The sequence below is a fragment of the Physeter macrocephalus genome, chromosome 10 (assembly GCF_002837175.3).
Source record: "Physeter macrocephalus isolate SW-GA chromosome 10, ASM283717v5, whole genome shotgun sequence".
NCBI lineage: Eukaryota > Metazoa > Chordata > Mammalia > Artiodactyla > Physeteridae > Physeter > Physeter macrocephalus.
Genome location: NC_041223.1, coordinates 14,764,883 through 14,782,419, shown reverse-complemented (window position 1 = coordinate 14,782,419; position 17,537 = coordinate 14,764,883). Strand labels below are relative to the sequence as shown.

The 17,537-nt window shown below is 38.9% G+C and overlaps 1 protein-coding gene across 1 annotated transcript in view; it reads left to right on the top strand.

The window, feature by feature from the left end:
- CCDC170 (coiled-coil domain containing 170) overlaps positions 1 to 17,537 on the top strand; it is a 56,875-nt gene that overhangs the window by 16,796 nt on the left and 22,542 nt on the right. Inside the window, 1 exon segment of the mRNA XM_028494826.1 lies at positions 16,053 to 16,253. Within this exon segment, the coding sequence (XP_028350627.1) occupies positions 16,053 to 16,253 (201 nt within the window).

Here is a 17,537-nt window from a genome sequence, read left to right as displayed (position 1 = left end):
AGTTTGTACATCTTAGTCTCCCTCACCTACTTCTTTCCTTCCCTCATCCCCCTACCCTCTGGCAACCTCCTGTTTGTTCTCTGTATCTGTGACTCCATTTCTGTTTTGTTATGTCTGTTCATTTGTTTTTTAGATTGCACATATAAATGGAATCACACAGTGAGTCTGTGTCTTTCTCTGTCTGACTTATTTCACTTAGCATAACACCCTGTAGGTCCATCCATGTTGTTGCAAATGGCAAGATTTCATTCTTTTTTTATAGCTGAGTTTATAGCTGAGTTATATACATTCTTTTCTTATAGCTCAGTTTATAGCTGAGTTATATATATATATATATATATAATGCTGCAAGGAACATAGGAGTGCATATATCTTTTCTAATTAGTAGTTTCATTTTCTTTGGATAAATATCCAGGAGTGGAATTGCTGGATGATATGGTTGTTCAATTTTTAATTTTTTGAGGAATCTCCATATTGTTTTCCACAGAGGCTGAACCAATTTACATTCCACCAACTGTGAACAAGGGTTCCCTTTTCTCCACATCCTCACCAACACTTGCTATTTGTTGTCTTATTGATAATAACTGTACTGACTGGTGAGAAGTAATATCTCATTGTGGTTTTGATTTTCAATAGTGATGTTGAGCATCTTTTCATGGATCTGGCGGCCATCTGTATGTCTTTTTGGAAAAATGTCTATTCAGGTCCTCTGCCCATTTTTCAATCTAGTTGTTCTCTCTTTTTTTTTTTTTTTTTTGATGTTGAGTTGTATCAGTTCTTTGTATATTTTGGCTTTTAACCTGTTAAAAGATTTATTGTTTGCAGATATCTTCTTCCATTCAATAGGCTGCCTTTTCATTTTGTGGATAGTTTCCTTTGCTGTGCAACAGGTTTTTAGTTTGATGTAGTCCCATTTGTTTATTTTTGATTTTGTTTCCCTTGCCTGAGGAGACAGGTCCAAAAAAATATCACTAAGACTGATGTCAAAGAGCATATAGCCTGTGTTTTTTTTCTAGAAGTTTTATGGTTTCAGGTCTTACATTTAGGTTTTTAATCCATTTTGAATTTATTCTTGTTTATGGTGTGAGGAAGTAGTCCAGTTTGATTCTTTTGCATGTAGCTGTCCAGTTTTTCCAACGCCATTTATTGAAGAGGCTGTCTTTTTCCCACAGTATATTCTTGCCTCCTTTGTTGTAGATTAATTGCCCATATAAATTTGAGTTTATTTCTGGGGTCTCTGTTCTATTCCATTGATCTACATGTCTGTTTTTGTGCCAGTACCACACAGTTTTGATTACTGTAGCTTTGTGTAATAGTTTGAAATCAGGGAGCATGATACCTCCAGCTTTTTCTTCTTTTGAAGAAGGTTTTGACTATTTGAGGTCTTTTGTGTTTCCATACAAATTTTAGAATTATTTGTTCTAGTTCTGTGAAAAATACCATTGGTATTTTGATAGATACTGAGTTGAATTTGTAGATTGCCTTGGGTAGTATGGTCATTTTAACAATACTATTCCAGTCCATGAGCATGGTATATATTTTTTTATCTGTTTCTGTCATCTTTAGTTTATTTTATCAGTGTCTTATAATCTTCTGAATACAGGTCTTTTACCTCCTTAGATTTATTTCTAGATATTCTATTCTTTTCGATGTGATTGTAAATGGGATCGTTTTCTTGATTTCTCTTCCCAGTAGTTCATTGTTAGTATATAGAAATGCAACAGATTTTTGCATATTAATTTTGTATCCTACAACTTTACTGAATTCATTGATGAATTCCAGTAGTTTTTTGGTGGCATCTTTAGGATTTTCTATGTGTAGTATTATTTTTTTTTTTTTTTTTTGATGTTGAGTTGTATCAGTTCTTTGTATATTTTGGCTTTTAACCTGTTAAAAGATTTATTGTTTGCAGATATCTTCTTCCATTCAATAGGCTGCCTTTTCATTTTGTGGATAGTTTCCTTTGCTGTGCAACAGGTTTTTAGTTTGATGTAGTCCCATTTGTTTATTTTTGATTTTGTTTCCCTTGCCTGAGGAGACAGGTCCAAAAAAATATCACTAAGACTGATGTCAAAGAGCATATAGCCTGTGTTTTTTTTCTAGAAGTTTTATGGTTTCAGGTCTTACATTTAGGTTTTTAATCCATTTTGAATTTATTCTTGTTTATGGTGTGAGGAAGTAGTCCAGTTTGATTCTTTTGCATGTAGCTGTCCAGTTTTTCCAACGCCATTTATTGAAGAGGCTGTCTTTTTCCCACAGTATATTCTTGCCTCCTTTGTTGTAGATTAATTGCCCATATAAATTTGAGTTTATTTCTGGGGTCTCTGTTCTATTCCATTGATCTACATGTCTGTTTTTGTGCCAGTACCACACAGTTTTGATTACTGTAGCTTTGTGTAATAGTTTGAAATCAGGGAGCATGATACCTCCAGCTTTTTCTTCTTTTGAAGAAGGTTTTGACTATTTGAGGTCTTTTGTGTTTCCATACAAATTTTAGAATTATTTGTTCTAGTTCTGTGAAAAATACCATTGGTATTTTGATAGATACTGAGTTGAATTTGTAGATTGCCTTGGGTAGTATGGTCATTTTAACAATACTATTCCAGTCCATGAGCATGGTATATATTTTTTTATCTGTTTCTGTCATCTTTAGTTTATTTTATCAGTGTCTTATAATCTTCTGAATACAGGTCTTTTACCTCCTTAGATTTATTTCTAGATATTCTATTCTTTTCGATGTGATTGTAAATGGGATCGTTTTCTTGATTTCTCTTCCCAGTAGTTCATTGTTAGTATATAGAAATGCAACAGATTTTTGCATATTAATTTTGTATCCTACAACTTTACTGAATTCATTGATGAATTCCAGTAGTTTTTTGGTGGCATCTTTAGGATTTTCTATGTGTAGTATTATGTCATCTGCAAACATGACAGTTTTGCTTCTTCCTTTACAATCTGGATTCTTTTTCTTTCTTTTTCTTGTCTGACTGTTGTGGCTAAGACTTCCAATACTATGTTGAGTAAAAGTGGCAAGAGTGGGCATCTTTATCTTGTTCCAGATCCTAGAGGAAATGCTTTCAGATTTTCACCATTGAGTATGATGTTAGCTGTGGGCTTGTCATATATATGGCCTTTATTATGTTGAGGTGTGTTCCCTCTATGCCCACTCTCTGGAGAGGTTTTTTTTTTTTTTAATCATAAATGGATGTTGAATTCTGTCAAAATCTTTTTCTGCATCTATTGAGATGATCGTATGATTTCTATTTTTCAATATATTAATGTAGTTTATAACACTGATGGATTTGGAGATGTTGAAACATCCTTGCATCCCTGGGATAAATCCCTCTTGATCATGGGTATGATCCTTTTAATGCATTGTTAAAATTGATTTGCTAATTTATTGTTGACGATTTTTGCATCTATGTTTATCAGTGGTATTAGCCTGTAATTTTCTTTTTGGTGATTCTTTGTCTGGTTTTGGTATCAGGATAATACATGGCCTTGTGGAATGAGTTTGGAAGTGTTCCTTCCTTTGCAATTTTTTGAAACAATTCGAGAAGGTTAGGTGTTAACTCTTCTCTAAATGTTTGGTAGAATTCACCTGTGAAGCCATCTGATCCTGGAATTCTGTTTGTTGGAAGTTTTTAAATTACTGATTCAATTTTATTACTGGTGTTTGGTCTGTTCGTATTTTCTATTTCCTCCTGATTCAGTCTTGGAAGATTGTATGGTTCTAGGAATTGGGGCTGGCTGAGTGGCCCAGGGTGTCCCAGAGCTGGTGTTGGCTCCTTCGTGTGTGGGCTGGGTCCTGACATGGCAGGTTCCTGGGTTGCAGTGGTCCTGGGTCTGTTGTCTGCCTGCTTGTGGGTGGGGTTGGTTCCTGGGGTGGCTGGCTGAGGGGCCCAAGGTATCTCAGAGCTGGTGTTGGCCTCCTAGTGGCGGTGGCCAAGTAATATCAGCTGGCTGCGGGTCTTGGGGGTCCCAGGGCTAGTGCAGGTGCACAGGTGGGTGGGGCCTGGTCCTGGGCATTCTGGTGGGTGGGCTAGGGGATTATAGGGTCCTAAGGCAGCCAGCCAGCCTATTAGTGGTGCTGTATCCCTTCCCAGCTAGCTACTTGGCCTGAGGCATCCCAGTACTGGTGCCAACAGGATGGTGGGTAGGTCTGGGTCCTGGCACTCCTAAGCTAGAGGAGCTCACCATTCTAAAATGGTGAGTAATTAAAATGAAAATAAACACTAAAATAATATCTGCTCATATTATAAAAAATTAAAAATGTTCATAAGGCTCCAAAGTAAAATTAAAAATCATCTCTCCTTCCACTTCTAGCCTCACTTTAACACTCTTGTTTTAACCTCTGATATTACCATTAAGACTTTAAAACAATACATTTCTGTTCCTGATTCAACAACCTGATATAGTATTTTTAGATGTTCTGCTATGATATATGATGAATTTAATGCCTCCTACTTTTTACTCCCATCATTCTGCATTCCATTTTTTATTTTATTATTGTATTTACCTTGTCAAGGTTTGTAATATTTTCATTCTGTTCTGTAACTATAATTAAGTTTTCAATGCTTTGTCCTTAGGTTCATTCAACACATTTAAAGTAAATTAAAACAGAATTTAAAATAACATGATTGCATAAATATTTTTATTATGGGTCTAATCCTAGCATGTGATGCAGAACTCATTCCATTTTGACAATGTCCCTCTTAAAATTTCAGCTGGGAACTGTCCATGGTCCTCCAGGCACAGTCTGACCAGTTCAGGGCAGAGCATTTTGCAGTACTGAAGTGAAGCCCAGGAACACACTGGCCTCATGGACAGTTAAATTTATTGTTAACTTGTATGGGGTTTGTCAATAATGGGAATTTCAAATTTAAGTTGAATTCTTATTATTTTCCAAGGTTGATAATGCCACTGGGACAGCTCAGATTTGGGAAAGGTCTTCCTCATTTTGAAGTAAAATGTTACTCTGCAGCTTCCACTCTAATAGATCATGGAATTACAGGGCCAGAGGATATTGTGCATATTACATGTTTTAGATATTTATATCAAAATTATACCTATTCACACTTCCACCAGCAATGTATGAGAGGACATGTTTGGGGGAATTTCTGAGTTTATTTGTTAATGTAAACTGCAGTAGGTAGAAATAACCAACGAATTTTTAATTTTATGAAATTTGTCTAGGGTTGGATGAATTAGCTCAAGCCAGAGGTTTCCTACCCTGATGATAATTAGTCATTTTAGTTTTGAGAGGCAGTTTGATCTCAGGCCTATCCAAATCCATAGGATGGTTAGCTACATTGTACTAGGAATCAATTGTGTTTTAAAAACACAAACCTTTGAATGATTTCATTACTTAATGCATTTAACTGGGAAGTTAAATTGAACACCTTGATCATATTATTTACAAACGTTTTTGTTAAAAGTAATTGTGAACGGGTCATTATACATTTGTTGCATTAGTAGCACTGAATCTAAAGATTTGTTAATTTAAAAATTTTTTAAAGTGATCACTGTCTCGATAGGGTCTGTGCTCATTTGCCAGTGCGATTTCTTCTGGGGAGGTCAGCCCTGATTTTGCTCTGAGGGAGCTACTTGTTTCTTGTTCTGCGTGTCAGTGTGCTCTGACAGCAGTCCCGAGGTCCTGGCCAGCGACACCAATGTCACATTACTTCAGGGTATCCTTGAGGTAGCCATGCAACCAGACTCCACTCTAGCCGCTGTCTCCCAATAGCTCTACAAGTAATTGCATTTGCAGTCTGAGGACATCTGTTTCCAGCAGATCGGCCGCGTGCCTCTGAATTCTGAAGCGCTTAATCAGAGCACTGGGGGAGCAGGTCCCCAAGGCCTTGTCGCTGGCTCCCGAGTCTGCATTTCATACGAGAAATAGCATATAGTCCACTGGGCTGAAATGTGTCCAGAAAAAAAAAAATCTGACCTGCTGCCATGTGCCACTATATTCTATGACCACAAAAGAATTTTCTGATTTTTATTAGACATAAGCATTGGTGCTTTGGATTTGTTAAAGAAGACTGTTTTGACCCTGGTCTCTAAGGCAGTGAGAAAAAAGTCTGATATTGGGGTGGAAAAAATTCCTCATAGCCGAAATATTTTAATTGTGTTTATTGGTCTCCTGGTGTAAGCTGCCGATTGATTAGTTTATTCCAAACTGACAGTAAGTCTATAGTACTCAAGTGTCTGATATATTTTTTGTGTATTTTTAGGATATTTTGTAAATTCCTGGTTAAAAATATCTCTCCATTGGTCATGGAAACTCCCCTCTTTTGCATTAGGGACTTTCTTTCAATGTAAAAGTTAATATGTAATTTCCTATCGAGTTTTAGAACTCTGAGGGGATTCGGATTAATTTTCATCCCTGCATCGTCGAATTTAGGACCTCAGTTTTCTAACCACACATTAGATGGTAGTTTCTAAGTAATACATGGGCCCAATTTATTATCGCCAATGCTGATACTAGTTACTCTAATTGAGCAGCTACTGTATTACTATCTGAAAAGAAATCTGTAAAGTGTTAAAATATTGTATTTGTGATAAAGTGTACATAATTTAATTAGCAGTAATAATGGGACTTCTCTGCACAGACGACTGGTTTGGAAAGGGAGTGGGGAAATAGAGCTGGTGCCAGGACCTGGAGAAGCAAAGCATTTCACAAACTAATTTCTATAATTAGTTTAGTTATTACATCTCTGAAAGGGGCAGCTTTCTCTAACTACCTACATCCACTCGATGACTTTTCATTCAAATTGATGCCCAAGACTTCCTTGATTTAAAAAAAAATCACCAGGAAAAAAAGGAAGATATTCTCTTTCTCTTTTTAAAAATAAAAAGTAGGAGGTAGCATTTCAAGTAACATTCTTCCTGTCTTCAAGCTCTAATGCAAAAGGGATTATTGCATTTTAACTAGCAGCCTGAAATATTACTGGCCAGTTTAGACGTAGAATCTGTTATTTGAAGATATTGTTTCTTTTTAGTTATTTTTGCCCCTAACATACTATTTTAAATAAAAACCAAAAATATGTTTGCCATTTACCTAGACTACAGTATTATAGCAGTGCTGGCTAACCGACTGCTTAATCTTATTTGATGTGAATTCACTTACTTTGGAACTTGATGTCCACAAGTGTTTTTTGTTTTTTTTTTTTAACGAATTTTAAAGATATCCTCTTTATGCCTCTTTGGACCATTCTACATGTAGTAAATAGAAGTAGGTGTACTGGTAACTTTCTCAATGCCTTTTATTTTTACAAACCTAATCATACATATCATATTCTTTGAAATTATTCTTCTCAGTATGGTACTCTATCTCCCTCTAACTTTTAATCCACCCACCCACCAAATGGCTACTCCTTTCTGTTTCCTTTCTTCAGGTTCTATCACTATTGGTTTTATTTTTATGAGACAGGGGGATACACAGTCAATGAATATTGAAAGAAGGATTTTACTCTCCTTTATACAATGATGTTTTATGATAATTCTACACTGTTATTTAAAATAGTTTTAAGGGGAGACATCTTCATTCAAATAACTTTTAGTGACTTATTAGGACTCTGAGGGTTTACTGTTTACTCAACATCCATTTCCATTTATACGAAACTTAAGAACACATAGGCCTGTAAACATATTCTATATATGGATCGAATCTACTAGTATGTTAGCCAATGATTTGTTTTTATTAACTCTTTCCAGAGGTCCACATAGAAAAGGCTTATATGTCAGTTTCCTTTTTTTTTTCTAGCCCTGATTTTATATCCCTTCTCCTTTTCAGACATCTAAATTTACCTAACATAGCTTTACCATTGAACAACTGTATGAAGAAAGGATAGGGCACCTAAAATTAAAAATGGAATATGAGCATTTAACCCGAACTCCTTGAACTCATTATCAAGCAAGGTTAATGAGAAGCAAATGCAGGGTCCCCTCCTTGGCCGATAGTGCTATTGTCCTCACTTTCCGAAATTATTTTAGGACTTGCTCAGTGCTGTAGCGGCGAAAGAAGCTCTTGAAAGGGAAGTTAAGATCCTCCAAGAAAGGCTGCTTGCTGGCCAGCGGGTCTGAGCTGAGCCTCTTGAAGAGAAGCTCTCTGGAGTTGGAGAAGAGTTTGAAGGCCAGTGTGGATGCAGCCGCAGCCTCGCAGAGCCAGTACTCCTCATTTAGGGAGAAAATTGCAGCCCTCCTGAGGAGCTGCTCGGGCACGCTTAGGCCCACGGAGGATGCCATTCTGGAGAGGATTCGAGAAATGGGCGGCCGGGAAGAGAGCGGGAAACGGGTGAGTGGGTGATGGCTGCGTACAAGCTTCTTAAGGACAGTCAGCTCCTTCATCTAGCATACTCAGCAAGTGAGTGGGTTGTCCGAGTTAGTTAAAAGTAGCATTTAAATGTGGTTGTACTACTTTCAATTATATATTATACTCCCGAAGCCTGACCGCATACTGCCATGCGGGTTCTGCACTCAGAACTACCAGGGCTGAATCTTGGTCTCTACTGCACACTCACTTGCTCCAGATGTGACCTTGGGCAGGTTCCTCAGAGGACAGCCTCTGAGATTTTGTTTCCTGGCCTGCTGTACAGGAACAGCCCAGGGTCCACACCCCTTGTCTGAAACCCTTGGAGCTTGCTGTGGTTTTTTTTTTTTTTTTTTTTTGCGGTACGCGGGCCTCTCACTGCTGTGGCCTCTCCCGCTGCCGAGCACAGGCTCCGCACGCGCAGGCTCAGCGGCCATGGCTCACGGGCCCAGCCGCTCCGCGGCACGTGGGATCTTCCCGGACCGGGGCACGAACCCGCGTGCCCTGCATCGGCAGGCGGAATCTCAACCACTGCGCCACCAGGGAAGCCCTAATGAGGTTTTAAGGTAAATAATATCCAAATTCTATGTATAATTCCATTAGGAACTATTTCTTCTATTGAGCTCATTTTTTTGCTTGAAAGGAGAAAATGCACTTTTCCTCCTTTTAATGATCCTAAAAAACTCAAAGTGATCACTAACTCAAAGTTTGGGGTTGCATTTGTAAATTTCCTTTAGTGATAAAACTTCTTTTAAAAAATAAATTTATTTATTTACTTTTGGCTGCGTTGGGTCTTCGTTGTGGTGCGCAGGCTTCTCATTGCGGTGGCTTCTCTTGTTGCGGAGCACGGGCTCAAGGTGCACAGGCTTCAGTATTTGCAGCACGTGGGCTCAGTAGTTGTGGCTCGTGGGCCCTAGAGCACGTGGGCTTCAGTAGTTGTGGTGCACGGGCTTAGTTTCTCCGTCGCATGTGGGATCTTCCTGGACCAGGGGTTGAACCCGTGTCCCCTGCATTGGCAGGCGGATTCTTAACCACTGCGCCACCAGGGAAGTCCCGATAAAACCTTTTTTTTTTTTTTTTTTTTTTGCGGTACGCGGGCCTCTCACTGTTGTGGCCTCTCCTGTTGCGGAGCACAGGCTCCGGACGCGCAGGCTCAGCGGCCATGGCTCACGGGCCCAGCCGCTCCGTGCCATGTGGGATCTTCCCGGACCGGGGCACGAACCCGTGTCCCCTGCATCGGCAGGCGGACTCTCAACCACTGTGCCACCAGGGAAGCCCACTGATAAAACCTTTTTAATTCCCTTTAAAACTCTGCAAAGTTCACATGTACTCCAGGAGCAGCCCTAGTGACTCCTTTGTTCAAGTGTAGGATTCTCTGTGGATATAAAATGTTCACCCCTGTAACATGTGTGAGTCTCTGAGAGTGGCTCAGTTTATCTTGTGATGCAGTACACATATAGGTCCTGGATTGGGGAAGGGAATTATTTACAGGACTGGGAAAAACTTCAAGTGACTTACCTTGAATAGTAATAGACGTACTTCAATAGCTAATGGATCTTTGCCATTTCATTTTATTGCTTCCCTCTTCTATTTTCCCAAATGTTTTCCTAAAAGTATTTTAATTCCAGCATGTGAAACATGGCATAAAGTTGTCAGCATGAAGTATATGTTTATTTTCTAAAGCAAAATGATGTAAATTAGTTAAGCTGGATATGCCTTCTCCCTCTCCTCATAAAAATGAGAATGATTCAGTGTTTTTAGTGCCTTTGTCTGCCTTTCCTACCCTGAAATTTTTTTCAATAGCTGCTCTCACTATTTAAAAGCCTGAAATCAAGCATATAGCTGGCATCTTGTGTGACTCATCTTCAAGTAAAATCAGGAGAAAATGGATTCCATATATTGTCTTAGAAATGTTTCTGAAGAATGGGAGCTTTGCAGATTGATGAATCTGTTTGTTGAGGAGGCTGCAACGCCCTGCCAGCTGCCGTAGATAAACACACAGTCCACTGTTGAGTAATACCCTTGTGCTCCGGGCCTGGCAAATTCTCCCCTTCACCGTGACTCCTACTTACTGAACATTGCTTTTCTTGTTTACCTCTTCGCTATTCATTTTCACTCTCCTCTATTTGCAGTTTGAGGTAGAACTCAGGACACCACCCACACTTTTTCAGTAAGTCATTTCTACTTGTTCCATGCTTTTCTGATTATAACAAAATCTAATTTTCTTTTTAAATGCTTTACTATATCTTAGAGCAGGGTGTCTCAGCTTTTGACATTTTGAGCTGGATAATCCTTTGTTGTAAAGGCCGTTCTGTGTATTGTAGGATGTATAGCAGCATCTCCAGCTTCTACCCACTAGATACTGATAGTACCTCCTCTTCTCCCCAATTTGTGACAAGCAAAGATGTCTCTAGACATTGCCAAGTGTCCCTGTGGGGGTGGGGTGGGCGGTGAAATTGCCCCTAGTTGAAAACCACTCTCTTAGAGGAATGTTCTACTGTCGGGTTCCCAGGAACTCTAAATGAGTATTTCGATGTTATGTAGCCTGCAATTTCAGGACACTCGTAACAAGTGTTTTTGAAATCATGATTTCTTACACAATGACAGGAAGCCGTGACATTTTCAGATTTTAGTTTAGAATCTTGAGGCAAAGTTTTTTTGTTTGTTTGTTTTTTAACTTTTAGATGTTTCCAAACTGGCTAATCACCTGGCTGAGAATGGATTTGTACAGAGAGGACAGGACCATGAGTGATTTCCATGTCGTCTCCTTAATTATAGACAAATTAGTACGACCTTACAAAAATTTATCTAGACAGCTCATCTGTTCTGCTTTAGAGCACACACAAGGCTGTATATCCTCCACTGGAGCTTTTCCAGTCTGGTGTGGGAGCTTTGGGGAACCAATCCGATGCCGTAAAGGACCTGAGATGTTTCTGCGACTCCCACACTCCGCCTTCTGATCTCATCATTCTGCTCTGTTCTTAATCCTCCAATATCCTAAACCAAACGTTTGCCCAGAAGCTCCAAGTAGACTTCCTTTGACATTTAATTGTCCAGTATTATGTTATATAGTCACCCCTGGCTACAAGGGCATCTGGGAAAGTATACAGATAGAGATTTCAGCTCTCCCAGCCTCTATAGTGTATTAATTTCCTAGAATGGCCATGACAAAGTACCACAACCTGGGAAGCTTAAACAACAGAAATTTATTGTCTCACAATTCTGGAGGCTGGAAGTCCAAAGTTAAGGTGTTAGAATTGGTATCTTCTGAGTGCCGCAGGGGAGAATCTGTTTCATACCTCTCACCTAGCTTCTATAGCCTCAGGTATTCCTTGGCTTATGGATCATGAATCTCTCTGTGTCTTCACATAATTTTCCTTCTACTTGTGTGTCTCTCTTTCCAAATTTCCTCTTTTAATAAGGACACCAGTCATATTGGATTAGGGCCCATCCTCAAAACCTCATTTTAACTTGATCATCTCTGTAAAGATTCTGTTTCCAAACAAGGTCACATTCTGAGGCACCAGGGGACTTCCCCACGTCTCTTTTGGGGTGACCCAATTCAAATCATAATAAAAGTTGACATACACAACTTTTATTATGTATGTCATCCTTTTATTATGTATGACAGGTGTAGGACTAGCCTGTCAATAAAGTTGGCCATACATACTGACAAGAAGGAAGGATAATTGGATTGGTTCCTGATAACTTATTTTTTATATTTCTTAAGTGAAAATCTAGTTTGAATAATCAGAAGAGAATTGTTCATGTCCAAAAGGCACTGGCCCTTAAGTGACCTAAGTGGCTCTTTCTTCAGTTTTGAGCTCTCGTGTTTCCATTGGGTTTAATCTTAGGGTAAAAGTGCCTCTCTGGAAAAATCAACAACTACTTGTCCTTGGGAAGTAAATTAATTCTGTTAGGGCATTATGACTTCATTTCCAAAATCCAAGCTGCTTGTTTTTGAAGCATGGTTTATTTCAGGACCTTCTTTTTGTTTTTTAAATATTGAGGTATGTATTCTTCATTACAATTCACCCCCTCTTCCCTGCCCTATTCCATGTATCTCTAGTGTTGAAATCCCTGGCACATCTTGTCCCACAGAATATCAGGGATAAATTAACAAATGATACTAAGAAAAAGGGGGAGAAAAAAAAAAAAGGAAAGAAAATCACATTTCTTGGTGTGAGAAACACAACACAACTGTACAGTTTTGATGGGACACATATATTCACCCGGGCACTGGCATTTGATGTTCCCAAGAACTGAGTCAGATTGGAATGTTAATTTATTTGAATAAAAATATGTAAATTTAACTTTGAAAAGACTTGGTGGTATCATATTCATGGAGATCTAGGTAAGCGTATGAAGGTAAGTTCTGTGGTGCATAGAATATAGGGAAGTTCATAGCTGTTTGCTCCTTTCTGTTCACCAGAATCTTGGCAGGGAGGTTGGGTAGGTTCTGTACAGGTCAGCCATACTGGTGTTTTTAAAAGTTATACTCTGCTGAGTCTGCAGGTTCCATGGAACACTTTCAGGTCCACCCAGGGTGAGGATGCAGGAGGGACCCCCTCACCTCTGATTCAACACATTTATTCCTTAATTGTCTTTCCCAGAAAGACTTCTAGTTGAAAAACAGGCTCTATGGGCTGAAAAGAGTTTGAGAAACATGATATAACATAATTCCTGAAAAGCTCCATAAACTCTTTATGACAAAGGCAAAGGACTGAGTGAACCCACATACTGGAGGAGTAATACTGATGATAAAAGTGGATGCAACTAAGAATAGAACTACCATATGACCAAGCAATCCCATTACGGGGCATATACCCTGAGAAAACCATAATTCAAAAAGAGTCATGTACCACAATGTTCATTGCAGCTCTATTTACAATAGCCAGGACATGGAAGCAACCTAAGTGTCCATCAACAGATGAATGGATAAAGAAGATGTGGCACATATATACAATGGAATATTACTCAGCCATAAAAAGAAATGAAACTGAGTTATTTGTAATGAGGTGGATAGACCTGGAGTCTGTCATACAGAGTGAAGTAAGTCAGAAGGAGAAAAACAAATACCGTATGCTAACACATATATATGGAATCTAAGAAAAAAAAATGTCATGAAGAGCATAGCACAGGGAGATCAGCTCGGTGCTTTGTGACCACCTAGAGGGCTGGGATAGGGAGGGTGGGAGGGAGACGCAAGAGGGAGGAGATATGGGGATATATGTATACATATAGCTGATTCACTTTGTTATAAAGCAGAAACTAACACACCACTGTAAAGCAATTGTACTCCAATAATGATGTTAAAAAAAAAAGTGGATGCAGTATGTTGAACTTCAATTGGATATGGAATACCGGGCTACTGGAATTATCTAATTTAGCTCATCTGCTCATCATAGCAAAGTCTATGAGTTTCAGAGAGGTTAATATCTTGCTTCAGTTAACACGCTGGTTAAGTGGTAGAGTGAGGACTTGAAATCAGGACTGTCTGACTTTAAAGTCCCTCTTCCACAGTCTGGTCTACGTCAGGTGTCTGCTTCCTCCTTCAGGGTCATTATCACTCTCTGAGTCTAGTTACTGCACTTGCTCGAGGTCATTACTGATTGATTTCCATTGAAGACTTTGCTGTCCTCTGGTAAGGTCTGCAGCGCGTTGACTGTGTGGCTAAGTGATCACAGTTTTCCATCTCTCCAGCTGAGATTTTCTGCATCTGTTAGCTCTTTGGTTTCATTCTCTTTGCCAGGTCAACTGTGAGATAGGAGAACTGTGGAAGGATCTTCAGGTAGAAAGACTTACTTTCTACTGGGAGTCCAATGTGAAACCACATTTTCAGTTGCACAGAAACGTGTCATCCCTTGCACAGCATAATATCATTAGACAGCCCCTTAGGAGCCAGTATCTTGAGGACGTTGTTTGATAGCCCTTGTTCTGTAGGTTACTTTGTATATGGTGCTTAATGCATTTCTTGCATTAAGGTCAGATCTACTATTGCACTAAAGGTAGGAAATATGAAATGAGGGTTCTTAGAGCCTCATAGTCTATAATGAAATTATAAATTTCCTTTGGAAATGGAATTCCTTGGATATGATGCTGAGCAGCTTGCCATCAAATAGCTGATTTCAGACACCCAAAGGAGTATAGAATTAATTGAATTGTAGGCCTCGGACCTTGAGAGCCTTAGAAGGACAAAATTAGAGAGTTCAGAGATTAAGTAATTTAGCCTTCCTGATTGTAGCACTTCAGCCCCCCATAACATTCTCAACAAATGATTGGCCAAATTCTAGCCTTCTCCAGTGACTGGGAACTCCACTGCCTGACATGTGAAGATGCTTAAAATATGAGGTAAAAACAAACCCACAAAATTGCCTATATAATATCTCAATTATATTTTAGCAATACATACAAATAAATTATTAAAAAATATTAATAGTTGTTGCCTCTGGGTGGTGGGATCATGGAAATTAGTTTTGCTTATTTACACTTTTGTTTTTGTCCGTAATGAATCTTCTTATACAGTGAGTATGTATCACTTTGAAATTATTGAGGCTGGGGGAAATTCTTTACATTAGAGTAAGATTCTTTGATTTATACCTTTTCGTCCTCAACTTGAGCTCTGAGGGCAACTCAGAACAAATCCTACTATTCTTCTATATAATCGCTTTTTAAAATAGTTGAAGACAGCTTGAATGTCTTCTTGCCTTTACATTTGGTTGTTTGTAGATAGGCAAAGAGGAATTTTTTTTTTTTTTTAAACCTGAGACTGTAAGTCTGAGACCGTCAAGATATTTTCATTTCTGTGAGAATGGTACTGAGTATTATGTAAATATCTACTACTTTTCTCCTTTCTTCTTCCAAAATAAACCATCAAAGCCAAACAAATTTATCACCTCAAACTTGGTGTTTTTATTGAATTCAACATTTTCTGAAAATTGGATTTGGCAGAATCAATTTGAGTAATCTCAAAGTGTCCTTGAGGTGTTTGGTAAATTTAAGTTCTTGGTTTAAGGGAAGGTCAGGACAAAGAGGGAAACTCCAGGAAAGGATGGAAGCGTTGGGCAAGGTAGGGGGTTGTGTAGAGCGTTGGGTCCTTTAATGGAGAAATAGTGATTTTATGCTTTAGAAGAGGAGGTGGTGATCAGATTTCCTTGCCTTCTTATACTCTGCTATTGACCGTATTTAGAGTCATTGTATTAGTGGAATTTTGCCCTTTCAAATGCTAAAACGATGACATTACTCCAAAACTATTCAGCACAGAGGCAGTACCACTGCACTTTAGTGCATAAGTAACCAACATGCAATAGAAAGTTCTAAAAAAAGCTTGAAAAAATATCTTTCTGCACTTGAATTCCTGATAATGTCTCAAGGTTACCTATCAAGATTACCTCATTGTATAATCTTAATCTGGTATATGTGGTGAAAGAGTTTCTCTGGAAAATGGTTATAAGTTTTCAAAGTACTTTGTCTGAATTCTTTTTCCAGGAACCTGTTTAAGGAATTATATAAAAATTAAAAATACCAGTAAAATATTTTATTAGCTAACGAAAGTAGATTTATTTCAAGCAGAGGCAAATACAGCTATCCATTACCTGTTTTTTTTTAAAGTTAATTGTTACAAAGAATCTGGAAGCTGGTGTTATAAATAGTTTTGTCCCTTCGGCTAAGCACTAGATTTTAACACTTTGTTGCATCTGAAACAAGGCTTATCCTTGTTCTGTTTCTTTGCTTCCAGATGGTCTCCCAGCTTGAAGCCCAAATATCTGAGCTTGTTGAACAGTTGGGAAATGAGTCTGGGTTTCACCAGAGAGCTCTACAGAGAGCCCAGAAAGCAGAAAACAAGTTGGAGACTCTTCAGGGTCAGCTGACACACCTGGAGGGAGAGCTGGTCTCTGGAGACGTTTTGCGAGACAACTTGAATTTCGAGAAGCAAAAAGTAATAACCGGAGGGCATGTCCATGGGTGGAAACATCTGCTGCAGTATAAAATTTTACCTGCAAATATTTTGAATTTTACACTACTTTGGTAGATTGGTTAAGTTCTGAGTTCTGAGTAAATTTCAAGAACAGTGGATATTGTTTTGGTGTTCCTTCCTATTGTTCGGAGCTTCCTAGATTCAAGTTAATTCAATTAAATTCAACAGGTATTTATTGAACGTCTGTTATATATGAGACTCTGAAGGTTTGGGGGGTAAGGTATAACATGCAGTTCTTGACCCTAAAACCTCATGATTCAGTAGAGGAGACAGACATTCAAATAATTTTGCGGTACTATAAGGCTATAAGTGTTACAATAGATGTATTGATCAACAGAATGCTCTAGGAGTCCAGTGAAGAGAGTAATAAATTCTGGATGAGGGGAGGATTTTACAGTGGAGGAGATAATCAAGTTCATCTTTGAAGGATAAGTAGGATTTTAGTGGAGAGAAAGAGCAGATACTGTAGGGGAAACAGTTTGAACAAAAGCATGAAAGTTGCAAGTGCATAGTATATTCCGAGAGCGCAGAGTAGCTGTTCCCATGTGGCTGGAATGTGGCATTCTTGGTGAGGCTCTGGCAGGAGAGCAGATTGGAATGGCTTGGGTTATGAAGATTGAGTTCTCTTTATTCTGTAGACTATGACGTGTAATAAGTGACTTTTGAACATCACAGTATTTTAGAAAGATCACATCACTGTGGAGCTGGGATTGCAGTGTGGAGAGACTCAGAAATGATAGTGGCGATAACCCAGCGGGAGACAAGGAAAGAAGAGTGAGAAGAGATGGGGCCTAAGCTTAAGATTTGACCCTGGGAAGACCATTGGTGACATCCGAGCGGCAGTTTTAGTAGAGCGGTGGAGAATAGGAGGGGTGACTAGTAAGAGAAGGGCTAGAGACTCAGACGACTACCAAGTCTGGTGACCAAAGAGAAAAGAGGCATGAAGTCAAAGCTGTGAAAAACAGGATCAAAGAAAGGTTTTATCAGACAGAATGGCAAGGTGCATGTTGGTACCTTGTCACGGGCATCTGTAGGGGAAGGAAAAGAGAGACAAATGGGCTCAAGAGCATAGGTGCACAGTTTGGCATGAAAAATACTCTTCCGTTGAAAAATCTGTACCCTGGACACTCATTCATTTTCATTCTCTGTACTTAAAAAAGTTGAGGACGCATCATGCCTGTGTTGAGGGTTGGATATGCAAAGATGCCTAAGAGGTGTCTGTGAGAAATCCTAGTGTCGTGCATG